Source organism: Eucalyptus grandis, chromosome 2, assembly GCF_016545825.1.
Source record: "Eucalyptus grandis isolate ANBG69807.140 chromosome 2, ASM1654582v1, whole genome shotgun sequence".
In the NCBI taxonomy this organism is placed as follows: domain Eukaryota; kingdom Viridiplantae; phylum Streptophyta; class Magnoliopsida; order Myrtales; family Myrtaceae; genus Eucalyptus; species Eucalyptus grandis.
The window spans coordinates 41,821,608-41,844,059 of NC_052613.1; the positions used below are offsets into that span (position 1 = coordinate 41,821,608).

Consider the following 22,452-nt stretch of genomic DNA (forward strand, 5'->3'; position numbering starts at 1 on the left):
ACAAATACGGTCCGAGCAGTTCCCGGGTATTTTGCACATCTCTAAAAGGAGTGAAATGAGATTTAGGGTTTATTTTAGTAATTTTTTTTTAAATATTAAAAAGGTTCTGGTTCGGTCCGGGTGGGCGGACGGGCGGATCTGCCCATGGAACCGAGAACCGGACCGGTATCTACCGATTCCCATAAATTGGAACTAGGAATCGGACCGGTTTCCTCAAAATCGCCGGTTCCAAGCGGTTTCGGGCGGTCTGGGCGGTTCCCGGGTATTTTACATACCCATAATGAAAATCCTCGGATTCCTGAAGAGAAAAAGCAGTCGGCATCTTGACTAGCAAATGAAGAGCAAATGAGTAGTCTTCGTCAATGCCGGCATTGGAAAAAGCACACGTGTCCTGTTTCGTGCATAGCCAAAGATGGACGAAAGGGTGAAATCTGGCGCAAAATTCAACGAATTTTAAACTTAGTCAGTGAAAATAAAAAGACCGGGGGGAAGAATCTCTGTGTCATCCACCATCACGGCATTATGATAATATAATATTCTTGCCGTGGAGCTCTCATCACTCGGGTCAAGACGACGTAAAAGTTCGGTTTTTTGTTCTAATCTTTCCACATGCTGAATGGCTCCACAATCTAAAGGTGATTTCTTTCGCCGCCGCCGGGAAGAAAAATCGAGTTTTGCGGGTGCCGTTGCGACGATGATAAGGTAAAAAGACGACTCTCCATTCGGTCGAATCGAACCAGATGCCAGCGTACGCCGTGACGGGGAGAGAGAGACAGAGACGTCACGGCTGGCCTTTGCTGAGACACTATTGAGATCGGGAACTGCCCCTTCTTCTTTATCTCGTCCACCCTCTTCCGTCCGTTCGTTCGTTCGTTCGTTCTCGATTCATCCCTTCCCCACCCCTTTTTTCCTACAAAGGGAAGGGAATTCATCCCTGGGAAGAACACCACTTCCCTCCGGCCGCCGCCGCCGCCGCCGCATGGTGGCGAGCAACCGAGTTCAATGAAACCCCACCACCAAGAATTGCGGCGCTTGATCTCTTCCTCCTCTTCTTCTTCTTCTTCTTCTTCTTCTTTGGCAATTTGATGAGCGCTCTTATGTGCAAGACCAAAATGGCGGTGGAAGCGACGGAGCCCGCGAGAAGACCACCCTCCTCCTCCCCGAGAAGACCACCCACCTCCTCCCCGCGACTCTCCGCGTCGCAGACCACCAGATTTGCCCCCGCCTCCTCCGACCCCTCCCCCTCCGCCTCCTCCAGCGGCGGCTACTACACCTCCACCTCCTTCCCCAAGCACTCCTCCGTCACCGGCACCAGCACCGGCACCGGCAGCTCCTCCCTCTCCGGCTTCCGCCACTCCCTCCCGGACAACCCCGTCATCTACGACTTCTCCGAGCTCCGCTCCGCCACCAACAACTTCCTCGCCAAGCCCCGCCACTCCTCCTCCTCCTCCTCCTGCTGGCGCTGCTCCCTCCGCGGCAAGGACGTCATCGTCTTCCGGCGCAAGTTCCGGCGCAAGATCGAGATGGGCAGCCTCAAGGAGCTCCTCGGGATGATCTGCCGGAGCCACCTGGTCAGCATCGCGAAGCTGCTCGGCGCCTCCGTCTCCGGCGACAACATCTTCTTGGCCTACGAGTTCGTCGACGGCGCCAGCCTCTCCGATTGCCTGCGGAACCCTAAGATTCCCAATTTCACGGTCCTCGGGACCTGGATGTCGAGGATGCAGGTCGCCGCCGACGTCGCGCACGGCCTCGATTACATCCACAACAACACCGGCCTCAACATGATCCTCGTCCACAATCACATCAAGAGCAGCAGCGTCCTGGTGACGGAGCCGTCGTTCAGGGCCAAGATCTGCCACTTCGGCACCGCCCAGCTGTGCGGCGAGGAGGACGAGAACGACGTGCTCCGGGAGCGGGCGGCGGCGGCGGCGGCGGCGGCGGCGGAGGCGGAGGCGCAGGGCGGCGGCGGGGCGGCTGCGGCGAGATCACGGAGGAGGGGGCCGGGGAGGGGCCATCGGCTTCGCCGCGGCTGAAGCGTTCGGACAGCCGGAGAATGCAGTTCGAGGGGGCCCGAGGTTACATGTCGCCGGAGTTCCGGGTCACCGGCGTCGCGACCCAGAAGTCCGACGTCTACTCCTTCGGGGTCGTGCTCTTGGAATTACTATCAGGTGGAGAAAATGCAGCAATCCTCGTCGTCGGCCATTCGATATCTTACCAAAAATTCTTTAAAAATTATTAACATCGAACGTTGAAAAATACTCTTTTTTATCCCCAGGTGAAGAGCCGTTCAAGTATAAATACGATAAGGAGAGCCGGGAGTTCGTGAGGACGTCGATCATCGACACCGCGAGGGCGGCGGTCGATGGGGACGGAGGCGGCGGGGCGGAGGGGAGGCTGAGGAAGTGGGTGGACCGGCGGCTGAGCGATTCGTTCCCGGTGGAGGTGGCGGAGAAGCTGGTGCGGCTGGGGCTGGAGTGCGTGGAGGCGGATCCGGACCGGAGGCCCGACATGAGCCGGGTCGAAGGGAAGGTGTCCAAGCTGTACATGCAATCCAAGAGCTGGTCCAACAGCATCAATGTCCCCACCAACATATCGGTCTCGATCGGACCCCGATGAGGTCCGTGACGAAATCCCTTTTGGCTGCTGCTATGGGGATGATCGATCGATCGATCGATCGATTGATTTTTGTTCCTGATTAAATTTAAAATCGAATTGGAAATTTTATTCTTATCGGCTCCTTGATTCTTGAAGGCTAAATCGGTCTTCGTGTGGATCTTTTCTTTTTAATTAATTTTTCTTTTGGATGGTGGCGGTGGAGGAATTTTGCAGTGGGGGTGATGTGACGGGACTGGATTTTTGGGTCCTACGACCGTCTGAGTTTGAACGTGACTGGGTTTAATTCTTGGAGGAATTGGACAGGGAATTTGGGTTCGGATGGGAATTGGAGAATTATAGTTTAAGTTAGTTTCGTGGGTCGATTCCTTATTGAACTACGTTTGAATGATTGATTATTCATGTAAAAGAAATGTTTTTTGTTGACAGAGTGGGTGAGTCGTGCAAGCTAAGGTAGGCATCTCATCGTACATTCTTCTTCTTAATTATATCAATTACTTTTAGGCGTATTCCATCTTTGACTGGCTGGAGATTTCGAATCATGATATATATATAGTTAATTGCTATTGGAGAGGATAGTAACGTACTAACATGTGGAAATTTCTGATGATTTTTTTTTTTTAAATCATAAATTTATTGGGGGTTCGAAGGGACGAACAAGAAAGGGGTCTTTTTTTTTAAGGCCCGTCCATTGATTTGAGTAGTTTTTCTTTTTGGTCGATTGTATTCGGTCTCTCAAGTTTCAACGTCTAAGCGATTTGTTCATTTAATTTTTTTTATTATGTTAAATCGATTTCTCTCATTTTATTAATTTGTGTGATTTGATCTTCTATGTTTTTATTTTGCGTAATGCAATCCTCTAACGTTCTCAATTGTGCAATCGATTTTTTTTTTTATGGACTGCTCTAATTAAACTGTCGAATTTATTACTGAAGTGGCATTGCCATTGCGATGTAAAGTGATAGTCATGTTAATGTGCCACCAATTCCGCAGAAAATAGACGGAAAAAACAAGGGTAAAAAGAAAAGAAATCACAATTTGACAGTACTAGTTATGGGGAGGAAACAAAGCACTTGATCACACAAATCATGAAAACAAGAGGGTTTCCACTGTACAAGATAAATTTAGAGAATCGAATCGCACAAATCTAAAAAGTTAAGAAGACTTAAATTATACATAATAAAGTTTAGAGAATCGAATTGCACAACTACCTATATTTAATGATCTAAGAATGAAATTTCCACATTGCTGCATTAAAACTCTCTGCTTATTTTTCCTTGGTCATTGAATTCATTTCTATTTTTGGATTTTGTCAACGCGGGGGTGGATAATTCCTTTGCCTTTGGGGCAAAATTAAAGCTCGCAGCGAAAAGGGAAGAACTCTCGTAGAAAGAAGAGTGGTCCACCCATCTTTAATTAAATCATTTATAGGAAGAAAAAACATAGAAAGTCAAAAGATGAAACGTAAACGCGTGCGCGTGGACGTTCAAGTCCCGTGGATTCGATGTGTGTTAATGGCATGGTTGGGCCGACCGGGGAGTTACGATGACGACTGCGGTGACGATTGCGGTGACGAACGGGCAGGGGGGGACGCATTTATCCTAAGACCGAGAAAATCGGGCGGTCCGCCTTTCATCAAGGGTACCAAATCATGCGCATTTCACCTTCATCTTGAGTAAATAAATGACACGCATTTCACTATATTTCCGCTTGAAAAGAGTGGGAAAGTGTCGACCTTTTCGCATCTCGCTTTTAGTAGATTTTTACAGGAGGAGCATGGTGAATTAGATGGCCAGGAGATACTGGAACTCGTAGTCGTATGGTATCTTCTGGACCGAGACCGGGGCGTGGCCGCTGCCGTGGCTCCGGAAGCAGTCCACTATGGATTTCCTGAGGGTCCCGGACGTGGGCAGCTGGTGGCACACCCACTCCACCAGGGAGTCCGGGGCCGCCGCGAAGTCGTGCGTGTTCCGGAGCAGGAGCTCCGGGAACGCGATCCTCTTCGTGGTCGTGACCACCACGGAGGCCTGCAGGTACTCCAGCTTCGACTTCTCTAGCTCGCCCGTGACCCCATCTGCCGTGTACGTCCTCACCTGCAAGTTTTCAGGGTTCTTTAGAATTCAAGAACTTCGCATCTTCCGAATTGCAAATGCATATTTCGGTCAGCGACTCACAGCAGGGGATGAACGGGTTCCGCAGCAGAGAGCGAAAACGACATTAGGATCCGTGTTCTCGAGCCCGTAGACTTCTCGGACTAAGTCCTCTTTGGCCTCCCTTTCGACTTTTCCGTGGACCTGCAGAAGAAAAGGGGGCCTTGTTATATCAGATTTGCGCGAATGCGTTGCTTTGGAATTTACCGCCTCAGCGATCATCACCTCTGTAATTTTAGAAGCTGTGGGCTTCCTCAAGATGAAATGTTCGATCGCTTGGGCATTTATCGTGTTTCCTCCTATGTCGAGGGTAGCCTGAATTCAACAGACAAGCATTTTTCATTGATCTGCATTAGAAGTGTAAAGCTTGTTACTAGACATTCCGTTAGTATATTACCTTGTTCATCAGTGCAAGCAGCTTTTCTGGAGTAGAAGGCACCCCGTACTGGAGAAAACCCTGTAAGAAAATTCGCGCGCAAATGAAAGCCAGGATAAATACATAGGAAAAGGAAGCCATACAACGATATGCCACAAAATATGTACGCTGAAAGGTAAAATTTTCTGTTTATCAAACTATACATGCATGATACAAGCGTTGTACATGTTGATCCAGAATGCCAGCTTCTGTTGATTTGTCAAGAATCTCAGATCCACTGTCTTGAGATGACTCAGTAAGTCCCTGCAGACATTCAGATCGAGAATTGGAGTTATAAGTGGAGACGTGAGAAATCTTTAAAACTGAGCATCTCTTTCCATATGCATATAGTTCTTGTAGCAGAAAAGTTTGGTACCTCAACTTCTTCAGTAAGGGAACGTTACTAGAGGAAGAAATGCACTTGCGATCCATAGAACTCACGGTAAATCTGACTAGGTTCTTGTAAGGGCCGATGTCTCTTGGAATAGATTCCTCCATATCAAACACGCCGTATGGATCTTGTTGCCTTGAATTCAGTCCAGTCTCAACTCTGAAGCTTCTTGAGTTGAGAGCTGAGTTCACGGACCGGGAAATCGGACCCGACTTCTCTAATTCCATTGCTCTTGACGTTCTGAGTAGCCTTATGAAAATGAAGTTCAAACACTTCATAATGTTCTCAGATAGCTTGTTGGGTTCCCACTTTTGCTTATTGTCTTCTACTTTCATTGGACTCGGCATGAACGTAGGTGGCGATTTCAGAGGGGTCTCCTGCCTTCGTTCCCTTGGCTGAAAAGAAAGTCATCTTGATTTAATGCGAGACCAAGAATGCTTCCAGATGGTCGTGGATATCGATTGAACACTTTCTTTTGATAAGCTGAAGTAGAGTGATGTGTATTCATCTGAAACACAAATGGATTGATTATGAAAGATGCATCAGTTTTACCATAGGTGTCAGGTGTCTTAGGTCTTGCAATGGCAAGGTCGGCTTCAGCATCCGGTTTTTTCTCAGAAGCCTGTCTTGAAACTCAGCATCCTCAAGGAAATGATTCTCCTTCTGATCGGAAAATTGTCTTGAATTGCCCGTTTTCTCAGTCAGAGTGAAGTCCTTGAGATTGTAATCCCCTTTGATGGCTTTGCTAATGAAATGCAATGCTTTGGTCTCAAAGGTCATCCTCTCAGGAACAACTCTGTTCAACGGGCTTTGACTTGGTGTGTATGATGGATAGCCAGAAGCAGGATGAGGGTTGCTTGGAAATTCAGGTATCTTTGTCTGTCTGGACTTTGCTTCCTTGGTAGCTTCTTCTTCATGCTTTAAATTAGCTTGAAGTCGGCTTATTTGGCCCTCAAGTCGGGCTATCTCATCCTCAACCATTGCCAACTCTGCTAATAGCTCCTTCATCTGTATAAGAAACAAGGCATTCAAAGATAGTTTTCATTCCAAATAATGTCTTAATGCCCCTTAAAACAAATTCTTCGTTCCTTTTTCCGCTAATGGAGACTTGATCAAGTTACTACACTGGCAAAGGTGCTGATAATTATGAATTGGAAGATGTTATCTCCAAAATACAATTCTGAATAAGTGAGATGATCAAGAAGTGCTTGTTGACAACAAGGTAATGGGCTTCCTAGTGCTTGTTGACAACAAGGTAATGGGCTTCCTAGGGAATCAAACAGACAATTCAAGTAGGCTCCCCATAGACTGTCGAACTCCTCTCATAATCTATCATAGGCATTGCAGTACTTGTAATTCCAAAGACGGGTGGATTGTGACGTACTAAATCGACTTTGAACCATACACTACTGTACTGCTAAGGCTGATTCTCAACTCTTCTGTCAGACTAAGGCTTAGTTTTATACAACCTAGACCCTATGATATCGAAGCCCATGCTGCAGTACATTACTGTCCTTAAGGCTTGAACACCAAACATATCCTCTACACCACAATCCACTACTTCTGTCAAAAAAGAAAGAAAAGGGCAAAAAGAATCTAATAAACGCGTGATTCAGAAGATTGACGTAACCTTAGGTGGAAGAAAATTCGGAATCGAGATGGTCGACCCAGTATTTCGGGACCAGACGTGCTCCAGGATCTCACGCACCTTCTCTTCTTGACTCAACAAGAGTTGCAGCATCGAAACCTACCGAGCAAAATACATCAACAGAACAATCACATACTTAACTGCAACATGGTAAAAATGTCGCCGAATTTGCATTGCATGTTCATTCTCTTTCTTAAAGTGTGTCATTTTAAGTGTCTGACAAACTGGAGCAAGTGCGTCGCGGGCGAAAGGACAGGTATGGTCCAGTATTTAGTTCTCCTTTCAATGCTCTACTATCTATGGAATGAACTCCAGCTGGCAAAACTGGAGAAGCATCTGATGTTAAGTCATGGGTCAGAAAATGGCTGTAGATTATGCAATTTTTTGGGGGATCTAAGCCTTTTAATCTCTTCTTTAATCGGCACAGATAATTCATTTCCTGAATTTGCTGGAGCCGACCATTGCTGTAATGGGTCGATAAAAGAAGGGTAATTCTCTAATCTTTAGTGCAGATCTCCCTTGAATTAATGAAGAACACGGTCCCGAAACTAACATACATTACCTCTCTCTCCAGCTCCTCCTTCTTTCGCTGTTCGTTGAGCGGCTTCTTTCTCTGCGTGATCAACAACCATTGCATCAATAAGCGAAATTCGCAGCAGGAGACTCGTTAGAGCTTCCCCTGTTTCTCTTGCTTACTGAAACTACTGACGACGATGAATCATGCCAAGACACTCAAGTCGTCGTGAGTCTCTAAACTCGGAGACGAAAACCGACACGTTCTTCGACACGTCATGCTCACGACACGGAAGCACGCCGAATAAAAAGGACGAACGACACGCTCGACCGAAACAAAATCGATCGTTTTAACCCGCCGGACGAAACTAGAAGCGACGCGAACGAGAAACAGAGCACCATCCGTCGTTTCGCGGGGCTAAAACAGAGCGAATTGCGGGCACTTACGTGCTCGGACGACGAAGAGCGACCCCCGTGGCTGGCCATGACAGAGAGAGAGAGAGAGAGACGTCGCTGCAGCACCGCGCGGCTCGAGCTCGCACCACCAGCGAGGCTGAGCAATGGGAAGTTAAAGCAGGACGGGGATGATGGCTGAGGCTGAGCTTTTGTGTTGGTGGTGGTGGTGGTGGTGGGGCGGTGGTGGTGGTGGGGAGAGAAACTTGGGATGGAAGGAAGAGCGGCCGGTTGGTGTTGGTGGCGGGCGGGCGGGCGGGCGGTGATGATTTGATTAGTGGAGCTATACGTGAAAAGTTGACGAGTCACGACGAGAAGGAGGAGGGGGAGAAGAAGAGGAAGGGGACGAATGGGAAGAGGATGGGAGGGAGTTTTCAACTTTTCTAGAGACCGGGTTTGGGTTGGGGAGGTTGATGAAGTGAACCGTCGCTGTTGGTGGAAGGTGGTGGGGACAGGGGCCTCGTCTCTCTCGACCCGGTCGGGCGAGGGCGAGGGCGAGTGGGGGGATTAGTTTTGCCCCTCACGATTGCGAGTTAGGACGAGTCTCGCTCGCTTGCGACCTCGCTCTGACGTAGCTTGCAATTCTGGTCTCTCTCTAGGTCTACCTTTTTCTGGCGGTTATGTATACCTTCTTCTTGAGCTTCTTTTCTCAGTTTCTTTCGTTTCAATTCTTTCCTACTTTTCTTAATTTATTTGATTAGGTGACTTACAGCGACCAACAAGGCGAGGCTGGGGGAGAGAGATGGTGGGAACACCTTTGCAAATGATGGGAGCTCCTTGTTTTCTTAAGCATGATGATAATGGCTTCTGAAAAAAAAAAATTACCATTGACCCTTGGCAAAAGTCAATTACACGTTTCACACGGCAAACCGATTATATTGGAGAAATCGATAATTTCAGCTTACGAATATTGACGGTTCAAAAACACTGTCTCTTATTTATTGGGCAGTTCAATGCAATTCTCCTCTTACCTTGTTTGTATTGAAATGCACGTGTAAGTTGTATTAGAAAAGTCCTACATTAAAGAATTGACATGCTGTTGAATAGTAAATATATCCTAGTTGACTTATGATTTATTAGAAGCTCGGACTTAGATATCTTATTAGCAATTTTCCTGAACGAATTTAATTGGGAACAAAAGTGTGACGCGGGAATACCAGTAATATGGTCATTGTGAAAGTCAGCTTTGAGAAGGTGCATGGCCTGTTTAGAATAAATCTGATAACTCGGAGGCCAATCTGAATACATATTTGAGTCCGAATGGGATGACCGAGCCCTAGGAAGAACGAAAGTAGGTGATATTCTTGCTGGTTTTACTTTCTATGTACGACGATTTGCAAATGCGTGAGGGTTCTAGACAATCCGTGCCTGACATAAGAAAAAGGATGCTGGGGACAAGGAATTGGAGCTACAAAGAAAACCAATTCATATCTCAAGAGCATAACTTAGAAAGTGTATTTCCATGATTCATCTCCTAATTTTGTACAAATACCCCGTTTAAACACATCCCGACACACATTCACAGATACACAAACTAGTGATACCCGTTGCTTCAGCTCAGCATAGCGGAGAAAAATCGGAAACAAGTTCCTTCCTGGACCTTGCAGGGTGCCCACATATACCAATCTGCTATCAATCCACTGCCTGCGTAGGCAAGGCCTGTACGAGATTTGAGAGTATCTGCACCTCCTTTAAAGGTCGTTGGCTATCGTTGAGCACTCTGCCTCTGGCTATAGGTCCCCAAAAAAAGGTGATCACGTTGGGATTGATTCTCTCCATCGTCTCAAAGAAGTATTGGCTGAATCTATTTCGTTTGGAGAATGACCATGCAAGAGAAAGCAATGATACGGCAAGCTACGCCCATAAGAACTAAAAAGACAAGACAAAGACTCCAGTGATTGAGGTCATAGCCACTTTTCATAAGTGAACCGCATCGTGTTATTAACCATACTCCACCATATCTGAAATTTCACAGTAACAAAAAAAGAAAATAAAGAAGGATTCAGTTATCTCGTACAAAAGCATCACAGAGTCCTGCACATTTAGACGAGAGTGGTTACCTTTTCGCATTTGCTATCACAAATGCTTCCAAAGCCCACTTTGGGTAGCACAACTCTCCTATAATCTCCACAAATGAGTTATCAGTACTCTCGCGTGTTGCAATGAGGGTCAACACAACAGGAAGAAGAACTGACCACTGCGAAACGGAAAATGGATCATCAGTGTTGAGAGCAATTTAACAGAAAATTAGCAGTCTGTGTAGTTTATCAAACACTCACCAGTTGGGCTGGACCAGGCTCGAAAACGATGGCAAATATGTATGCAATTCCTGTGACGCAGTACACTAAACAGACCAGAACTATATAGTTGTCTATGAAAGACGATCTCGGATTGTTGAAGAAATAGAACATAGAAAGGTAGACCAAAGGCTTAATGAGTGTGTTGAAATGGTCAATTGTGTCCTTCGACAAAAAGTAAGCTAGGGCACTGATGCCAGAAGAGCTCTCTCTCCAGTAATGTAACTTGTCCAGTGCAAATGATCTCAAAGCTGCAATCTTACAGAGCAGAGCTGAAAGTTCACAAAATTTGGATTAGTAATCCAAGAGATGTATCTGTAAGTTCCCCTGTTAGATGTCCCGCTTTCAATGACATTTCATAAAAGAGGAGTTTCAGTCCTAAAAAGTATGTATACTTACACACAGCTATCACGGTGTATGTGTACCCAAGTGCCCCAAACGTCTCGTCGTTAACTTTAGCAAGTGTTCCTAAACAGACTCCAGCCAGCAACAATATCAAGAAATCTACAGCTTGGATCCTAGCATCTCGCAGCCGCTGCTTGCCGACTCTGAAGAAAACAAATTGCACAATGAGTCCAGCTTAGTACCACCCCACATTGAAGTGTTTGAAACCACAAATGCAGGATTTCAAGATAATAAAGCATGAGTGATAAAAAGAACCATAGGAAGCATGTTTTAGGATTTAACAATAAATGACCCTTTCAAATTGAAAGATTATATATAAGCAAGGTCAAAGAGAAGGCAGAGCATTGAAGGGGGGATGTATTCTATATGTTGTGTACACAGCTGCCGTGCTGTGAACAACTAATTGCTATGCTGTGTGATATATTTGTCGTCCTATGTGGCACTTAAATCTAGGATCACTCATTTGTGATTGACTTGGTACATTGCATCTTCCTACTACATGGTGTAACCATCATATGAAAAACCTTCTCATTGGAGGGAGGATATCTATAAATGATTTGCATTTTCTGTAACAAAAATAATTACTTAGCCTTTCAAGTAGAGCTGGACGATGGCCTAAAAGGTGGGAGTAATTAGTTAAAGAGGGAAGAATTTACCTCCCTAGGAAGTACTTATACTGTAGCAGTACACCAGGTGTAACCCTATCAGATAAGTCCTTCGTCTTTAAGAAATTCTGTTGTATATCATCCCTTTTCCGTTCAACATTAAACTTGACATCCTGCCACAGATCTCCAGCGAAAGATTGTTCTTCTAATCCAGCATCACCAGAATTCCCTCCATGAGCTGAATCCTCACCGGCAGTGGATGACATTCCATCAACTAGCTTTAACATGTCGTGGGGTACAGCATACCCATTATGCAGCATCCACCTGACAGGAAGCTGTTTATAATTGACCCCAGAGCTCGTGCTTGGTTTTACTATACCTTCCAAAATATCAATATAGTGATCTGGAGGGTTAACCCGGTCAGGTACAGTAATCCCTAGGCTTGAAAAGTACTCCTCAACTTTCTTCACTGAACCATGGTATACTATTAGGCCACCTTTGGCTAAAAGTATCAAATCATCAAACATCCTAAACAATGCATAGCTGCAAAAAAAAAAAAAAAAAAAAAGGCTCTTCTCATTAACCATGCTCTAGGTTCCAGGACATAGCAAAAAGGAGAAAATCCAGGTTAGAATGAATAAAGAGAGTATGAAACAGATTCTTTAGATATCCCAACAAATCGCCCAGTGAAAAAGCGAAGGAATTGAAGGATATATCATTGGCTACTTGCCTTGGTTGGTGGACAACCATGGAAATGTTCACTCCTTCAAGAGCTTCACGTCGTAGAGCTCTGAGAAGTAACAGAGAAGATGAACTATCCAGACCAGATGTGGGCTCATCTAATATCAGAAGTGAAGGCTCCATGACCATTTCCAGACCAACATTTACTCGTTTCCTTTGACCTCCAGAGATTCCTCGCTTCTCTACTGTACCAACAAGAGAGTCCCGCACCGCCTGCAGCCCCAGAGATTCAATAACTCGTTCAACAACAAGAACCTTTTCCGCCTTTGGTAGATCCGCAGAGAGTCTACACTAATCAGAAACCAATGAAATTATTGCTGTGCCGCTGGAAAAATTTCAATAAAAAGGTGTGAATGAAGAATGAATTTAAACTAAGATATTCTTGTGACCACCAGCTACAAAAGTGAATTGGAAAAACACGACAATCTCCAGCTCATTTAACTAAGATACTCGCTAATAAGAGTGAAATAACTGGAGGTCGAACGAATATGACAAAAACAAGTACATCTCAAGCAGAGCCAGGAGAAACTGCATAAAGAAGGGGATCTCATCCTAGATGCAACCGATTTATATTGGATGAATGTTACTGGCATATAATCTTGCAATGACATACGTCAAAATAACACACAGATGCAACTGAGTATGAGAGAAACTAATAGCCAGTCAAAATTAAAACACATGTATTTCCCCTATCCTTTGTCAAACATAATTTATAATTCCCATACAAGATATTCAAGCTACAGACAGCCAAGATAACCAAGTTACCTGCATCTTGCGCTAAACCAAAGGTTTTCCTCCACGGTCAAGTTCCCATGCACTATATCATCTTGTGGCACGAAACCAATAATTCTCTTGTATGAATGGATTGATTCTACCTTCCCATTTATAAGAATCATGCCACTCTTGGTGCACCCAGTTACCTTTCCAGCCAAAGCAGAAAGAAACGTAGTTTTTCCTGCTCCAGATGGGCCCATAACAGCAGAAACACGGCCAGGTGATATTTTCCCAGTTACACATCTTAGAAGGTGCTTCTTTTTTCCTTTCAATGTAAGGGTTAAATCCTTGAAAGCAATCTCAATGGTTGGCCTTTTTCTGATTTCGATATCAGTCGCCATGGAAATCACTCCAGAGAAGGTTAAATTTTTGTTCTGCTCTTGCAAAGCTTTTTCCTTTTCAATTTGATTGTAGGCATACTTGAAGATTTGACTATGGGTATGCAGTTGCTTGCCCTTTGGCATGTTCTTTTTCAGATTCTTATCCCCAATCTCAAGATTAAAGCCTTCATCACTCTCAGGGTCAGCATCAATTGCATGCATCATCTGCGTGAGGTTGTTTTTGTCCTTCTTATTCCCTTTAGCTGCAGAAGATGATTGCTCAGGCTTACCTGGAAATGGTGGCAGGGCAGCATCACTTCCAGGTTTAGCTTGAAACAGACCTCTTGAAGGATCTGGTTGCTTTGTAGATTTCCTGCGAGAAAATGTCCGCGATAGTTGCGTTTGGAGCCCAAGCGCATGTTTCTTGGCTACATCTCTTGCAGATTTCCATTTTTCACGTGCTTGAGCAGTTTCTCTTACGCTTCTTACAGCTTTTTCACGTGATTTGGCTTGTCTTCTCTCTCGAGTAGCAAGCACTTGGTCTGAGCAGTTATATATGACAACAAGCAAAACACTTAATCCAGCCTGCATTTAAACATGAAGGGTCTGTAATCATATGCAGAAAAATAGTAAACGTAGGAGGAAAGAGGTATTCATGATAGAATGATAAACCGCTCACTCACAAAGAGCATGAGACCATACGCAGTGATATTTTGATTTTCTGATTTTGGTTCACATTTGGCAAACTGAAAACAACCTGCAAATTCACCAAATAAGTTCATGAGGGTTCTCTAACGAACAGGGCTAGTGGAGAATAGATTAGACATCCACCTCAGCATGTGTAAAGCATCTTTCATTCTAATCACTCAAGTCATTACCCAAGTGTAAAATAGCACCTTCTTCTTCTTCTTCCATGTTTTCAGGGTATTCGATCAGCTAATGAGTATTTTTACTGGATATTCCTGGTCAATGTTGCTAAGATATTGTGAAAACCAGGAATAATCCGTGAAGGATATTTGTCTATAGACCTCTAACAGACATACTTTGGAAAGTACTTGACCTTTAGCATGGAAGTTGTCAACCGGCAATGGAATGGATGCACTTGCAGAGTGCATGTAACAGACTCAACTGCAGTATTGCCCTTTATTTACTTCCCCGAAGGGGGAATGGGAATCAAATCTAAAGCCCCTTGGGTGTTAGTAAAGTTGAACCAGTGGACCAAAAGTCTCGTTTCTGTATAATTGGATTGGCAATCTCTCTAGATTTACTGAAGCTATATAGATTTTAGGCATCTATTTAAAACCTGTGACTATTCTCCTTTACATAAATCTTGCGGCAATGCAAATTTAAATCAAACGAGATGCATAAATCTTTCACTGCATGTACTCACTTTGTTCAGATGTAGACCCTGTTCTGCAGTAATGTCTGAAAGAAAACATTCAAATGAAAATATTAGTAGCAAAGAAAGGGAGATCAAAATAGACATTGACTTTTAGTATATGTAATGATTTTTAGCACATGTAGCAACAAACTTGAATGCTAGTAAGATGAGGGACAATTCTCAATACCCCTTACTGCAAGAATTTTTTTTGATAGTAGACGGACAGTATGATCCTGCTGAACAGAATACCTCACTGCTACTACCAATGTCTGCCCACACATCTGCTCCTCCACAAGTATGGTTTGGTTGCCCAGGTGGAAGCTGGTAATGGTATCTGCAGAAAGGTTCTGCTAATAAACATCAATGCATGCTGAGCATAGCCTCAAAAGTTAAGAAGAGGTTTTAAAAAAGGATTAGAGCTTACGGATCGCATACACCAGTGGTTTTATTGAGTATGGCAAGAGGACAATAAGAGCCCAATGGGCAGGCTGCAACCATTAGCACAAGGGCTTGTAACATGTATCTTGAGAAATCACAATTTCATAAGTAAAATGGGATCAAAGTCTAACTATTTGTACGAGTTCAAGTAAAAATTTTAGCAAATAAGTCTTCTCTGGATGTGTAGTACATATGAAAAGCAACAGTCAATAGCTTCATGGCATAGTTCTTCAAAATCCTTTCTTACAGTGCTTTTTGACATCAGAGACCAAAAAGTAGGACATCTATGTTCAACAACAAAATTATCCACCATTCAGCAATCAAATTCAAAGCTTTAAGTGAAAGTTTAGCCGTCATAGGAAATTGCAAAGAGAGAATAAATAATTGAGGAAACAACTTGGAAACCAATATTAAAGTAATGTCTCCATCTTTCAACAATTTCTCTTCTTTTCGTCGCAACTGAGAAATAGACCTGATGTTTGTTGATGTCTTCCCCAATATGATCTCAAAAATGGGATAGAGAGAATAGACTTGGAATTATCTCTTTTTTTATTTTTTTTTATCAAGGAAAATTGATGTATTCTAGAATAATTAACTTGGAGTGTGGAAAAGAAGTAAATAATATTAGTTCCATGGATCAGCCAATACTTACGTATCATGCAGGTCATTCCATGAGGACAGAAGAAACCTTCACAACAAGGAGAACAATCACTAGTTCGAGCAGGCATGTCCTTGGAATTCTTTAGGTCGACTTTTTTACCGGAACCAGCACTACAAGCCCATCCTGGTTCGCATCCCGGAACCCACGACGTAAGATTGCAGTTCTTGTTAGGTTTCAAGTAGCTGGCTCTCTTAGTGGTGAAAAAGCTATTGAAGTAAAACTTTATATCTGCTGCCGTGCACAGGCGCTGCGAAAGATCTCCTGTCCAACAATAGGGTATCAGGAGAGCTTGGAGAGCACTTATTGTCGAACAATTAATATAGCAGCACTATTGATTGTTCATCAGAACATCTGCATTGATATTCCTGGGACAATTGTAGAAACTCTGGACAAGCTCTTGTTCACCTCCTCATTTCTCCTATATACTTCATGAATCTTTCTTCGACATTCAAGATATTTTGCGAGAGAGTTCAAGGGGCCATAACGAAAAAGTTAGATTGAAATGCATAAAGTATTATATAGTCTCTAGATAACAGAAAGATTTTTCAAGATTCCCAACCGATTTCTGTGCAAGCCTTTGCTAAGAAGGAAGTAGGAAGATAAAATTATGGGAAAGTTCCGCGACGAAAGAAGATAGAGGAATCGAAATGAACAGCTCTTTCTGGATACGTCTGCAAGATGATCATCATCATACCTTTCGTTTTTTTAGCGCACGCAGTTAAAAAGGTCAAGTCTGAGGTAAAATTGAATGCGCCATCCCAGTCAGCATCCCTGGTAGACAAAATCAACCGTAAATGTCCCATGTACTCAAAGATTAACACATGAATTTCCATAGACGTGTCTTATTATAACCCAATCCACGTGAGAAGACATGGATCGCGCATGTTCTGAATGTTTTTTCCTTTTCACTACATCCAGAATAGGGAGTCTATCCGAGGATTTATCTCTATGGAAGCATCGATATCCTCTTCTAACGGATGGCGACATTGTCAAAAGCAGATGAGAACGATGGAGAGAGAAAAAGCGAGCGCGAACTCACACGTCCTGAATGCAGAAACCGAAATTCTTGGCAATGTCGCCGCGGAAGACCGACGTGAAATTGGAGACCTGGCTGTACAGGAGCTGGGCGAAGAGCTGGGTGGCCGCCTGATTTTCGCCTTGGGACTCCCCGTCCTCGTCGGCAGCGCGCGCTAGGAACGGCGACGAGCACAGCACGACCACGACCAAGGACACCGAAACAGAGAGAAAGCGGCGGCGGCGGAGGCGGCCGCCGTGGATCTTCTCTCCGCTCATGGCGACCGCGAGAAGAGCCGGCAGGAAACGGTGAATCCTTCAGGAATCGGAACCGACGGTGCGGCGGCGCGCGTGCATGTGCGGCGGGGACGAACGGGCGTCGGCGGCGGAAGCAGGGGCCGGAGATCGGAGGGAGAACTCGCCGGGATGGTGATGGGAGAGGAGAGAGAAAGATGATTAGTTAGAATTTTAGAGAGAGAGAGAGAGAGAGAGAGAATGCCAGTTCTGTTTTTTCGGGAGGGAGAAATATGGCGGGGCGGAAGATGTGGCGATGTTGGAGGAGAGAGAGAGAGAGAGAGAGAGCGCGCGCCAGCGACAGCTTTGAAACGTAGCATTGCAATGACAAAGAGAGAGAGAATGATACAAATTGTCCTTAAATTTCAATTCAATACGTAACGTGATCCTCAATTTTCAATTCGTTCATTATGGTCTCCGAACTTTAGCCAATGTTGTATACGGTCATTGAATTTTTATTTATTTAATATGGTCCATAAAATTTTAATATATGTTCAATGCAGTCCTTAAATTATATTAAAATATTCAAAATAGCCATTCCATTAATTCAAGATTGATGATAACATTGAACATATTCATATATTTCAAAGACTAACTTGAATATATACTAAAAGTTTAAGGACTATAACGAACAAATTAAAAGCTTATGAATCACATTTCATATTTGACTAAAGTTCATGGATTATATTAAACAAATTAAAAGCTCGAGGATCACATTAAATATTAGGCCAAAGTTCAGAGACCGTTTGTGTCATTTTTCTAAAAAATGTATTACAAAATGAATTTTATAAAATCGTATATATATATATACATACATTTTATTATACAAACGAAAAAATCCATCTTAGATAGATAAAATCTCGACTCCGCATAGTATTTCACGAATGTCACTGTTGCCAAGGTTGGACGACTAGAACTTCCCTCGTGTACCAACAAGCCCATCATCCATTAATACAAAAGCAACATTATTGGAAAATTAAAAAATTACAAAAATCATCCATGTTGGCATTATCCGTACCATATAGGATGATAAGTGTCTATCCCGGTAATTTCCAACCAAATTTGATAAGAAGAACTAAATTAATAAATTGTCAAAGGATTTAAGATTAAATTGTCACAGTTAAAATATTTGTAACTAAATTAATCATCTTACAGCTGGTTTAGGACATTTGAACAATTTTTCTCAAATACGCAGCTTGGACCATGACAACTTTTGTAGAAATAAGAATGATTACAATGTGATTTTCTTTGGGCAAATACTAGGAAAAATCCCAAAGAATACCTACTTTACCCTAAACTTTATTTCATGTCACCAAAAATCCTAAATATGCTCATTGTGACAAAACACTTTAAAAAAAAAAATTTATGCCGTGAAAAAATTTTAAACTTATACATATGCGACAAAAGTATATTCGTCACTCGACAAATAAATTTTGAAATATGTACATTACAATAGGCAAATTTTTAATTGTAATTGCACAAAAAAGATTCACGATATTTATGTCATAATAGATGTAATTTGGGATTTTTTTTGTAACGCTAATTATTTTTCTTTTTTTATTTTGGAAGGATGTGAGTTCGCATGGAAATATCATTACATAGCCGAATTTGGGAGGTTTGCATGGGATGCGTGCGTCAACGCTCGGCTGCACGCGGGGGGTAGTATTGCCTACTCCGACCGGATAGGCTCGTAAGTCGTAACTTCTTTTGCTAATAAAATCGGATTTTACCCGCAATCGCTGACCATAACAAAAGTTGTAGAAATAAGAGTGATTATAATGTGGTTGAGATATAACTTTAAGGTCTATTGTTTTTCCTTGGGAAATAATACAAAAAATCCCAAACCATACCTAACAAGAAATCCTAAACTTAGCCACCGTGACATAAATATCCTCAAACTTTTTTTTGTGTCATAAAAAAATCTAAACTTATACATATGCGACAAAGATATATTTGTCACATTGGTATAAATTCGAGGTTTTTTACAATATAGACAAAATTCGGGATATTTATACCATAATAGGCAAATTTAGAATTTTTAGTAACAAAAAAAAGTTGGGAAAAATATCAAAAAAGTCATAAACTTATTGCATTTATACAAATTTAGTCCTAAACTTTTTAGTTGAACTAATTCAGTTTTAAACATTTTCACATGGGTACTAATTCAGTCTATCGGACTAATTTTGGTCGATTGGCGCTGACATGAACGCTAGTTGGTAGTTGAACATTGACGTGAATACCGGCTGATAGCCGGATACTAACGTGACAATTTTGTAATTTTTTTTATTTTTTCAATTTTTTTATTAATTTTTCTTTTTCTTTTTCTTTTCTCACTTCTTCTTCCCCCTTGGATTGTTCTCTGGGTGGCCGACAAGGGTCGCGACCCTCGCTCAAATCTGAGCGAAGCCACCTCACCCTTAGCCCTAGGCATCACCGATGGCCGGCGAGGGCTTCGTGGCCCTCGCGCAATGGCTGTCAATGGCCAACGAGGGTCAATGACAAGAGGCTTGCCGGTCACCATGAGGACAAACCAAGGAGGAGGAAGGGAGAAAAGAAAAGGAAAAAGAAAAAAAAAATTCAAAAAAACTATTTAAAATTGCCACGTTAGCATTATGTCACCAGTTGGCGTCCAAGTCAATGCCGGCCGGCCAAAATTGGTTGGATGAACTGAATTGGTACCAATGTAAAAATGTTTATGACTAAATTGATCCAATTGAAAAATTTAGGATTAAATTAGTACTGATGCAATAGGTTTAAGATTTTTTTAGTACTTTTCCCCAAAAAGGTTCACAACATTTATGTCATAGTAGATGTAATTTAGATTTTTCGTAACATTCATTTTTTTTTTTTTTTTGATGGAGTTCGCATGTATATGTTATTACACGGCCAAATTTGGGAGCTTGCATGGGATGCATCCGTCGACAGTCGCTGCGTGTGAAGGGGTAGTGTTGCCAACTTCGATCGGAGAAGCCGGTAACTTCTTTTGCTAATAAAATAAGATTTTACTCGCAATCAGTCGTCAATTGGGCTCGACTTTTTTTTATGAAAATAAAAAGAGGTCCGTACGAAAATTCGAACACGGACGCTATAAGTGAACTCAAAACAAAATTCGCTAGAAGAAAAAGAAAAAGAAAAAGAAAATCGAATTAAAAATTAATAATTACCGGATTGGCATGTGATTTGGAATAGATTTATACATTCGGTGTTGATTGATCGTAAATTCCAACAATTTAATTTCAACTGCAATCTCGATTCTATATTTTCGCGTACTTTCTCGTTTTTGTTATAACACCATGTCATGTTTATTATTAATTCACGCGCGATAAGCTAGCTAGTAAGGGCGTGCATGGAAACGTTTCTAAGAAACGTTTCCGGCACACTTTTGTACGGAAAGTGTGCCGGAACAAAAAGGAACGAAACGCGTTTGGTTGCGTTTTTGTTCCTTTTTTGTTTTTTTTTACGAACGAAATAGGAACAGAAAAAGAAACAAAAAAGTTGTTTCTCCAGAAAAAAACACTTCTCGGAAGAACAAAAAAGAACAAAAACGACTCTTCTCTCTCTTCTTCTTCTCTTCTTCTTTTCTTCTTTTTTTCTTATTTTTTTCTTTGGCCGGTCGCCCCTCGGCCATGGCCGGCGACGGCCGTCGAGGCTCGGCCTCGCCCGGATCCGGCGAGGCCGAGCCTCGCCTTGGCCGGGCGACGCCGAGCGTCGCCCGGCCCCGGCCGAGGCTCGGGCTCGGGCTCGGCTCGCCGGATCCATGGCGAGCTCGGGCTCGCCCGGCCATGGCGAGCTCGGGCTCGCCGGATCACGGCGAGCCCGAGCTCGCCCAGGCCAAGCGAGCTCGGCGTTGCCGCCCGGATCCGGCGAGCCGAGCCTCGCCATGGGCTGGGCGAGCTCGAGCTCGCCAGATCCGGCGAGCCCGAGCCTCGCCGGGCCGCGACGCTCGGCCTCGCCGGATCTGGGCGAGCCCGAGCTCGCCCGGCCAAGGCGAGGCCGAGCCTCGCCCAGCCACGGCCAGGCTCGGCCTCGCCGGGGGCCGGCGAGCCTCGCCGTGGCCGGCGAGGCTGCCGGCCCCCGTCGGCCCAGAGTCAGCCGGAGGCGGGGGCCGGCCGAAAAAGAAAAATAAAAAAGAAAGGAAAAAATAAAAAATAATAAAAAATGTTTAAAAAATTAAAAGAAACAAAAAAATAATAAAATTTAACCAAACGTGTTTTACGTTCATTTTTATTCCGGACCAAACGTTACTAAACGCGTTCTTTTGTTCAAAAATTGTTAGAACAAACACTTTTTTGTTTCGTTCCCGAACAAAAAAGCACGAAATAAATCCATGCGCACCCTAAGGTTTTATAGTGAGATAATTTTTTTTTCTGAAAAGTTGCGAATAGCCCAAATTGAATCGGAATCTAAGATTTAAAAAAGAAAGAGAGAAAGGAGTATTAGAAACAAAGTAACTTCGAACTAGTTTTATAGATACGCAAAACATGGAATAAACTGACCCAAAAAAACAAAAAAGGAATATTCAGCCACTCTTGCTTACAACATAATAATGACTACTAAATTTATTTATGCCCGACCACCTTTCATGCGGTCGATGGTCGATCGCCTATGATTCCTCGTCGTCCTCCACTTTCCCCTTGCTCGATTCGCAGATGAACACAATCGGTTTCAGGCGTGCGACATCTTCGTCCGAGAAAACCGGCCAGCAGAAGTGCATCCCGCAAATGGCGTCGTAATAAGATTGTGCCGACATCGATTGGGCCCTTGAGACCGAGTTACGACCTTCTCCATGCCGACTGTCCTGGACTTCATGATCAGGAATGACGTCGTCCGCCGCAACCAGAGTCATGGAGTCAGCTGCACCATCGAAGTTAGCTACAGTTCCACCATCGCTGTCAATTGCTAAATTGAGGAGGACTCGGTTCCGGCTCGGTTCAGGAGCCACTGTATGGTCTCGCCACTGTTCCGGTGCCCGAGTTCTCTGGTCAGCCGGAAAACACGGGCCGCGCAAGCCATGGGGATGCGGATCCAGCAGCCCCGGGCCCTTCCCTTCGTGCGGCGATCTTTGGCGACGGCGTGGGTCAGCATACCATTGAAATTCATGGCTAAAAACTTCCTTTCTCGCTATGGATTTGTGCGCAAGTGGTAATTTTGATTTCTGCGTGATTTTGAGTGATTTGTGGGGTGGAGGCAGTGGGCTTATATAGGGTGCACAAGGAGAGGGTCCCTTCGAATACGTATGTACGTTCTTTATTGAGTAGATATTCCTTTCTTCTTCTTTTCTTTCTTCTCCCTTTTTAGTTTTTACTAGGAAGTAAGCAACACGTACATACGTTCAATTC

The 22,452-nt window shown here is 43.7% G+C and overlaps 3 protein-coding genes across 3 annotated transcripts; 1 reads left to right on the plus strand and 2 right to left on the minus strand.

The window, feature by feature from the left end:
* The first annotated feature begins 574 nt into the window (after positions 1-574).
* LOC104435382 (lysM domain receptor-like kinase 3) lies at positions 575-3,120 on the plus strand. Its single transcript, XM_039306164.1, has 3 exons — positions 575-1,901; positions 1,994-2,168; positions 2,276-3,120. The coding sequence occupies exons 1-3, from the start codon at positions 1,086-1,088 to the stop codon at positions 2,614-2,616; spliced, it is 1,332 nt and encodes a 443-aa protein (XP_039162098.1). The 5' UTR covers positions 575-1,085; the 3' UTR covers positions 2,617-3,120.
* A 1,158-nt stretch (positions 3,121-4,278) lies between these two features.
* Positions 4,279-8,444, minus strand: LOC104432899 (hypothetical protein). The gene is made up of 10 exons (XM_010045488.3): positions 8,178-8,444; positions 7,780-7,830; positions 7,200-7,316; positions 6,122-6,577; positions 5,555-5,964; positions 5,343-5,442; positions 5,161-5,220; positions 4,989-5,078; positions 4,788-4,907; positions 4,279-4,706 (listed from the first exon to the last, which is right to left on the minus strand). Exons 1-10 carry the CDS (start codon positions 8,214-8,216, stop codon positions 4,398-4,400), a joined length of 1,752 nt encoding a protein of 583 aa, XP_010043790.2. The 5' UTR covers positions 8,217-8,444; the 3' UTR covers positions 4,279-4,397.
* Positions 8,445-9,592: 1,148 nt separating this feature from the next.
* LOC104435383 (ABC transporter G family member 28) lies at positions 9,593-17,098 on the minus strand. The gene is made up of 14 exons (XM_010048141.3): positions 16,845-17,098; positions 16,500-16,576; positions 15,797-16,066; positions 15,131-15,194; positions 14,894-15,040; positions 14,716-14,750; positions 14,009-14,082; positions 12,997-13,910; positions 12,221-12,517; positions 11,542-12,033; positions 10,880-11,028; positions 10,463-10,752; positions 10,244-10,380; positions 9,593-10,144 (listed from the first exon to the last, which is right to left on the minus strand). The coding sequence occupies exons 1-14, from the start codon at positions 17,096-17,098 to the stop codon at positions 9,988-9,990; spliced, it is 3,357 nt and encodes a 1,118-aa protein (XP_010046443.1). The 3' UTR covers positions 9,593-9,987.
* Between the last annotated feature and the right edge of the window lie 5,354 nt (positions 17,099-22,452).